General features: G+C 47.5%; 1 protein-coding gene across 1 annotated transcript; it reads right to left on the reverse strand.

Annotated features, from left to right (window-relative positions):
• Positions 1-6,167: 6,167 nt before the first annotated feature.
• Positions 6,168-7,100, reverse strand: LOC144273670 (olfactory receptor 10D3-like). The gene has a single exon (XM_077832357.1). The coding sequence runs from the start codon at positions 7,098-7,100 to the stop codon at positions 6,168-6,170; it is 933 nt and encodes a 310-aa protein (XP_077688483.1).
• Positions 7,101-8,870: the final 1,770 nt, after the last annotated feature.

Genomic DNA, 8,870 nt, shown 5'->3' on the forward strand with positions numbered 1-8,870 from the left:
ATCCAACCTAAATCTCCCCCACTGCAACTTGAGACCATTACTCCTTGTTCTGTCATCTGCTACCACTGAGAACAGTCTAGAGCCTCCTCTTTGGAACCCCCTTTCAGGTAGTTGAAAGCAGCTATCAAATCCCCCCTCATTCTTCTCTTCCGCAGACTAAACATCCCCAGTTCCCTCAGCCTCTCCTCATAAGTCATGTGTTCCAGTCCCCTCATCATTTTTGTTGCCCTCCGCTGGACTCTTTCCAATTTTTCCACATCCCTCTTGTAGTGTGGGGCCCAAAACTGGACACAGTACTCCAGATGAGGCCTCATCAATGTCGAATAGAGGGGAACGATCACGTCCCTTGATCTGCTGGCAATGCCCCTACTTATACATCCCAAAATGCCATTGGCCTTCTTGGCAACAAGGGCACACTGTTGACTCATATCCAACTTCTCGTCCACTGTAACCCCTAGGTCCTTTTCTGCAGAACTGCTGCCGAGCCATTCGGTCCCTAGTCTGTAGTGGTGCTTTGGATTCTTCAGTCCTAAGTGCAGGACTCTGCACTTGTCCTTGTTGAACCTCATCAGATTTCTTTTGGCCCAATCCTCCAATTTGTCTAGGTCCCTCTGTATCTTATGATGAGGATCCTGTATCCTAGGATGCCCTGATGAGACTGAGGGACAGCAAACTGCTGGGGCCTGAGCCATGATTGTCCTGTGTCCAGCAGGAGCTGTCTGGGAATTGGACAGGGAGAGAGGGATCTGGAGATTAGCATCAGGACTTGGGGTTCTCTCGCTGGCTCTGGGAGGGGAGTGGGTTCTACCGATTGAACTCCTGGTTCCTCGGAGCTATTGGAGTTTGTTCCAATTCTCTGGTGGGTAGAGACACTCAGACTGGCACTCCTGGATTGTATTTCTGCTTCTTGGAGAGGAGTGGTGTCTGGTGGTAAAAGCAGGGAGGGCTGGGAGTCAGGACTCCTGGGTTTTTTGTTTACAGCTCTGCTGCAGGCTCCTGCATGACCTTGGGCAAATCACTTGGCATCAGTTTCCTCAGGCGTGTCATTTTCTTACTGCCTAATGTTAGGTGGCTTATTCCTTCACCCACTTACTTCCCTGGTCCTTCTCGCATGAACAGAGAGCAACAATACCCGAAGTCCAAAGGTGCAAACAATTTGATGTTTATTGGGGTGAACTTCCAGCAAGCATGATTCCAGTTTCCTTCCTTAGTATCCTCCTTCCAAGCTCTGACACCACAGAGCCTTATACCTGTGTCCCTGTTCCCATTCCTGCCCTTAGCCAAACATGATTCCAACTTCCTTACTCCCATTCCCTGTTCCCATCTCCCCCTTTAGCAAAACATGATTCTAATTTTCTTACCCCCATTCCCTGTTCCCATCTCCCTTACCCACATGCCCATGCCCATGCCCATGCCCACGCCCACCCCCACCCACACCCACTCACTTCCTCATTGACTACAGATTATATAGTAAAACTTGAGTTCTGCTTTGCTATACCTTAACCAATCATTTTCCTGAAATTTAACATGATTATGTAACCAATTATATCCCACCACCTTAATTAGTTTACACCCAGCAAAATTAATTATACAGCAGACAGAAACAATCACAGAACCAGACAGAGATTATACAGACAAACAACAGCAAAGTGGGAACTATAATGACAAAACAATACAGAAGTGAGGATTTCACATCCCAGCTATTGATAAGTGAGTTCTTGCCAGACAGGATGCGATCAAACTAAGTTTTCTTTTACATTTTCTAGGCACTTCCCTTTCTCTGGAGGTGATAGGCACTATCAGGACAGGATTGTATTCCTAACAGCCGAATAGCACCTTATTTCAGTGTGACTAGTTTGGAATGTGAGGATGTGATCGTTCGCTTCCCAGCTTATGGCTGCCTCTGCTGCTTAGCCAAAGGCCTTAGCCTAAGCACAGGGCCTCAGACTGTCACAGTAAGAGAAGGACCTTACACACGCAGACAGTGATTTTGATTCTTTCTTTTGTACCTCTATAGCTAGCCAAGTGATAAGAATACACCTAAATTCTTAGAGTATAGACCTTTACAGACAGGCCTGAATATCTATATCTTAACACCTAACACCGAGGGTTGTGAGGAGCCAGAGAAAAGCCATTCTGGCCACGTTTCAAGCTCATCTAAGAAGAGATGAATCCAAGATGTTGACTTGCTTTAGGAACACAGCAAAGGCCAAACAACATCAGACCATTGGGCCATCCATCCCATTAGTCCAGCCCTTGGAACTGTCCAAGCTCTTCCGCTCATAAAAATAACATGACGGCATATGTCACCACATGATCTTATCTTTGTAAAACTCACCCCTACCCCACCCCGGTATACCTCATGCACTTGATTTGTCTTGTCTCCGATTAGAACGTCCTCTCTTCAGGGCCTCTATCTCTGTGCAGCACACATGTGATCCTTGCCGGGGGCCTGTAGGCATGTCGGTGTTATGAAAAATAATCTGCAATGATTCCCAGCGAAGGAAGGGTCTGTGGTGAAGGCACTGGAGTGGGACTCCACATAGGCACAGACTCCATGGGTGCTCTGGGCTGAAGCACCTACAGGGAAAAATTGGTGGGTAATGAGCATCCATCGGCAGCCCCTATATTAGTTGCCCCCACCCGCTGCTGGGCCCCGCTGATCAGCGCCTCTCCCTCCCTCCCTGTGCCTCCTGGCCGCTGCAATCAGCTGTTTTTCAGCATTTGTGAGGCTCTGAGGGGGAGAGGGGAGGAGCAAGGACGTGGCATGTTCGGGGGTGGGGGTGAAATAGGGCAGGAAGAGGTGGGGCGAGGATGGAGCAGGGAAGAAGAGGCAGGGAGGAGTAGGGCTTAGGGGGAAGGGGTGGAGTGAGGTGCGGCCTAGGGCAGAGCCAGGGGTTGAGCACCCCCCTACACTTTTGAAAGTCGGTGCCAGTGGGACTCCAGACAGCCTGTGTCACTTTCACTGTGCATGCCATGGTTTCCCATCTGTAAAACGGGACTAGTGCCACTCCCTTTAGGCTGGTTAGGACGTAAGCGCTTTAGGACAAGGACTGACTCTGCACAGTGCCTTAGCTCAGTTGGAGTCAATGGTTCAGATCTCCAACTCGTGTGAATTGAAGTCAGTGGGGACATGTCAGTTTATACCAGTAAGGGGCTGGTCATATGGCCATATCTATATGTAGTGAGATTTCTATAACTTTCTGGCCCAGTAGAATTACTTTCCTTGGTGCTCAGTTCACTGTGTGTCGACGTAATCAATTTCTCAGTCGTAGAGGTTCACGTTCCCATCTAGTGGGTGATGTTTTCCCCTGTGCAGGTCTGTTGAAAACCCAATTTTCCACCAAAGAAAAGCTTCAAAGGATCATTTATTACTAGTCCTTAATAAAGATGACAGTGACTGACTTTTATATAACTCAAGATGTTCTCATCATCTGTACACCTGTCTGACCCTTTTTTGAAATCTAAAAAGCTCTTGGCCTCAATATCTTGTGGCCATGAGTTTGTCAGGCTAAGTGTGTAAGTATAAAAAATGGTTTAGGGCTTAAGTGGTATGTAACCAGTGAGCAGACCATCACACTTTTACTTTAGGTTGTGAATTTCAAAGGCACCTCCCAGGATCTAAGTGTCTCACTGCCATAGACTTTTGTCTTCCTTTGGAAATTCCAGCCTTAAAATCCAACTATTTTTTCATTTCATATTTTTACTGTTCTCTTAAATTTCACTTGTTCTCTGCCAGTCTTATAAATGGGCCCAGTCATAGAATCATAGACTCATAGAATATCAGGAGGTATCTAGTCCAACCCCCTGCTCAAAGCAGGACCAAACCCCAACTAAATCATCCCAGCCAAGGCTTTGTCAAACCTGACCTTAAAAACCTCTAAGGAAGGAGATTCCACCCCTTTAACCTATTCCTGTGCTTCGCCACCCTCCTAGTGAAAAAGCCTTTCCTAATGTCCAACCTAAACCGCTCCAGACACTGGTTTCCAGATTTATTTTTCATTGGAACACCTAGAAAAAGCACAGAAAACTTAGAGACAAGTTCCAATCAAACAACAGCTGAGGGCAGGGGAAAAAAAGTTTTATTCCCGGGTTAGGTTTATTCCCACCGCATATTATTCAAACTTCAAACACAACTGCGTGCAGAAGACACAATACATAAGCAGCACAAACCCAAAACACATTGTGTGTGATGAGTGTAGAGTCCTCACATTAGTTAAATCTTCTATTAGCATTTTTCTTCCTTTTTTTTTTTTTTTACTTATTTATCTTTCTAGCTCTATCTAAGTAGGGGTGAATTTTTAAAAAAAACACCTAATTGACTTAGGAAAGTAGGTCCCATTTTCAAAAGCCATTCAGGTGCCCAGTTCTCACTGAAATTCCATGGGGACATTGGCCAGATTTTCAAAGGTATATCGCCACCTACAGGTGCAGAAAGGCACATAGTGGGATTTTCAAATGGGCCTTGGTGTTTAGGCCCAGGTTATTGTCACAATTTAAAAGCAACTGCACTGGTATTTCTCCATAGTGGTCCAGCAGAGGCATCTCTCTCAGGCTTCCAGCTCCCTACCTGTAGGCTTCCTTGGGTGGAGACCCATGTCTCTCTCCCTCCTGACTGGGGCTTTTCCAGGATAAAGAGTTCCCTTCACTGCATTATTCCGTCAAAGCCAGCCTGCATAAGCAGCCCTGCTTTGCTTCTTTCCTTTGGGTGGTGTACAGCGTAATGGTCTCAGTTATAAATTACCACACAGTGCTTCCTAAGCAAGCATATTTTATTATTAAGGTAAAAACCATGCAGAGAAAACACTAAAACACATAAAAGAACCTGCATGCATAGTAATAAGCTTAGCAGAGATCACCCCAACTCCAACATGGGCTCTGTCAGGGGATTAGTCCTTCAAACCGCACAACCAGCTCTCTTCCGTGGTCACCAGATCAAAACAGCCTCAGCTCAGAACTAGTTCCAGCATGACAAGTTTAGTTCATTCTTTATGCAGGATGGGGGTCTTTGATCTGGAGTTTCCAGGGGCAGGTAATCCATAGAGAATGGGTTTTTTCTCCACGTGGCATAGCTTTGAAAGACCTCCAAAGTACTCAGTGGCCCCCTTTACATGTACTGTCCCAAACAGTTCTTTGAAGTTCCTCACATTTCCCCAAGATTCCTTTCATCAGTCTCCTAGAAAAGTTACATTCAGTCCACAATAACACGTGCACAATTGTATTTGTAATACAACAGACCCACAAAGGGATTAAACTTAATTCAATAAGGTTTATTCAGGAAATTCCCGTATCTGTCACACCTTTAAAAATCTGGCACTGGACATCTAACTCTCATTGATTTCTATGAGAAAATCTTTTGAAAAGGTGCCTAATTATCTTTAAAAAGCTGCCATAAGGTCTAGCTTTAAGAAGGGGTTAAATAAATTCCACTAGGCACAAAGAGCTTCTAAATAGTCTAAGTGTGTAACTCCTATGGAAAGTAACTGGGAGTCTGGTGCCAGACTCACTCAAGATGCTCTTAGAAACCTTATTAGGTGTCTAAAAAATGCTTTTGAAAATCTGGTCCTCAGACATGTACTTCCCACAGCCTTTCAGGGAGAATAAGACTCCTAAATGCCTCCATCAATTTTGAAAGTGAGAGTTAGGTTCCTAAATCACTTAGATGGTTTTTGCAAATTGTACCACAAATACATTGATCTTTAGGGCGTGGTGAAAAATCCAATGGTTCTCCAAGGAATTTTCGGCCGCTACCTAGGGCAGGTGCTTGGTGAGCTGTGGTTCATGCCAGAAGATGAAGGGATTTTTTTTTCCTTCCCCTTTGGTTTGCAGAAGATGCTGCACTTGCTTCTGCAGATCTGTGTAATAAAGATGAGACTTGCAGAGTCTTCTACAAAATTTGGCACTCCAATTACTTTTAATTTTGATGCAGACTGAGTATGATGGTCCCTTAGACAGCTTTCCAAATGTCAGCCTTACAGTATGTTAAATGAGAGGAAGGGATTTTCAGGAGCGTTTCTGCGATTTGTAGAACTCCAGATAGATAGAAGGGGCTGTGTGGGGATGGGGAGACACACTGAGGCTCACAGAAGCCACAACGCAAGCATGCAGATGTATTTATAGATGTATTTCCATGCAGACTCACGTGCAATTCCTGCAGCTGCTGCACATCAACGGTCAGGCATTAGACCCCCTCTCAGTTTTTTCAGAGCTGCTTTCACCTCCTTGTTCCTCAGCGTGTAGGTGGCTGGGTTCAGCATGGGCGTGACCGTGTTGCCGAAGATCTGCACAGCAGTCATCAGCACTTTGCTCCGCTGGGGCTGAGTGTAGATCAGGGCACAGGGACTAAAGAACAGCGTCACCACTACCAGATGCGAGGCGCAAGTGGAGGCCGCTTTGCGCCACCCTTCGGCCCAGTTCATATTCAAGACGGAGTAGATGATCCTGATGTAGGATGCGAGGATGAGGAGGAAGCAAGTCATGGGCACCAGACCAATGTCTGTCAAGGTCACGGTCTCGATGATGTACGTGTCTGCACAGGCCAGCTTGACCACCGGGAAGATGTCACAGAAGAAAGAGTCCACCACATTGGAGCCACAGTAGGGCAGCGTGAAGGTCAGGCTGGTGAGGATGGTGGCGTGGAAGGAGCTGGTGAGCCAGGTGCCGGCGGCCAGGAGGGCGCACACCCTCCGGTTCATGATGAGCAGGTGGCGCAGCGGGTGGCAGGTGGCCACGTACCGGTCGTAGGCCATGGCCGTGTAGAGCAGGCACTCGGTGCTGCCCAGGAGGTGCCCAAAGAAGACCTGGGACACGCACCCGCCCAGCGAGATGACTCTGCTCTCACCCCAGAGGATGGTCAGATACTTAGGGATGATGATGGAAGAGATTCCAATGTCTAGCAAGGAGAGATTGCAGAGGAAGAAATACATGGGGGTGTGCAAGCGGGGGTCAGCGAGGATGGCTGAGAAGATGGTCAGGTTGCCCAGTAGAGTGCAGAGGTAGAAGGCTAAGAATGTGATGAAGAGGATGGTCTGGAGGCCATCGGCATTGGGGATCCCTAAGAGGATGAAATGAGTCACCACAGTGTGGTTCACCAGCCCCATGTGAGATTTATTCCTGGGTAGGGGAGAGAAATAATGCCAGTGAGTTACTGAAACTAAAAGACCTATGTCCTATAGCTGCAATGCTCACCCTTCCTTCCACTGCCCCCGTTACTCACTGTCATTCGGAGTGGTGTATATTTCTGTCACTGGGTTGCCAGTTGGGATCACGTCCTCACTGGGCTGGCGCTGATCATAGAGAGAGAAAATATCTGCCTTGAAGATCTTACTGTCCAGAGAAGAACAGACAAGGGGGACGTCTATTCTATTCTATTCTATTCTATTCTATTCTATTCTATGTTCTTCTTCTCTTCTCTCCTTACCTACTCCAATTTCTTCAGTTCTGTTCTATCTAGGCCCTTACCCCCCATTCTCACCACAGTACCTCAGAGCCTTCCATTTGTGGCTCACATTTCTCACTAGTGGTTTGTTCTCTCTCTCTCTCTTTCTCTCTGAAGAAGAATGGCCGTGTGTGCAGTGCAGCGCTGTGTTTTGGTCGGGTTTTGTTTTTATAAAGGCATGAGCTGCGATGGGTTTGTGTTAAGAAACAGGGGGTGGATGGAACATACAAACCAGTGAACGTGGTGATGAATGACCTCAGCTTTGTTCGTGCTGTGCGTTGTTTGGGGGTATTTATGGGGGTTAGAGAGGGAAGGAAAAGGAAAGAAGGAGAAGGGGAAGAGCCACAGCCAGAGGTGGTGGAACTGGGGGCTTGACATAGTTTCCATCATATCCAGGGTTCACAGTTTGGTTGAATGGCCCTCAGCATCCTCACTCCCCATTGTTCCAGGGCCCCTAGACACAGCTTGTCATCACTCTGCTGTGAACAGCAGGCTGGACTCTGCGGATGTGAAGGGGGCTTTTTAAGGTGAGATTTGAAGGACAATGGTGAAGTGCCTGTTTGCATTTTGCCAGGGAGTTTCCCAGGCAGGAGAGGCACAGGAAGTGGAGATACTGGTGGGTTCAGGTTCTGACAGATGGAGAGAGGAAGATAAATGATACAGAGACAGGCAGGCAGGTACTGCACAGGGAAGGATGGATGGGTGGCTAGATCAACTTCTCTCTAAAGAAAATATTTGTCTGACACCTTTCTCGGCGCAAGGCAGAGACTGACAGGTTCAGAGACAGACACAAACTGAGGGACAAAGAGAGAAGAACTTTACCAAAGCAGGAGCCTTACATTGGCTGCATTGGGAGAGGCCGCTCCAGCTGACAGGAATTCTCCCTTTCTGTCTCCTGGCCGTGAATCTTGTCTAGCACCATCCAGCTTTCTTATCCCAAACGGCCCATCGCCCAGGAGAGGTGCACAGCCTGGGTGCTTGGTATCCAAACGGGAGACCTAATCTGCAGCATATCACCCCACGCTGTTGCAGACCCCACTGCTTTCTCACAGCTTCCAGCCTCCTTACGGCTCTCCCTGGTCTTTAAATCTCCTTCGGGCCCTTCAGGACCAGGGCCCTCAATTCCCAAGAGGCTCCTGGTCTGAGATCTTGGAAGAGTCTCCAATGAACGGAGATTTGGCATCGTTTCAGCTAATGCTCATGGAGCTCTGGGACCAGGCCCTCAGGCAGCATCAGTCAGTGTAGCGCCATGGAACTGAATCGGCCAAATCCCCACCTCCACCAGGGTCCGGATTCAAGTCTTGCTCCCCCTGACCTGATTCCTGAGCAATTCCATTGGATTCCCTGGGGCTCTTTCCCCTAGCACCTAGCCACGCACCTGGTGTAAATCAGGAGTTACACCACTAGAATCAAGGGAGCTGTGTAGATTTCC

This window comes from Eretmochelys imbricata, chromosome 13, assembly GCF_965152235.1.
Source record: "Eretmochelys imbricata isolate rEreImb1 chromosome 13, rEreImb1.hap1, whole genome shotgun sequence".
Taxonomy (NCBI): domain Eukaryota; kingdom Metazoa; phylum Chordata; order Testudines; family Cheloniidae; genus Eretmochelys; species Eretmochelys imbricata.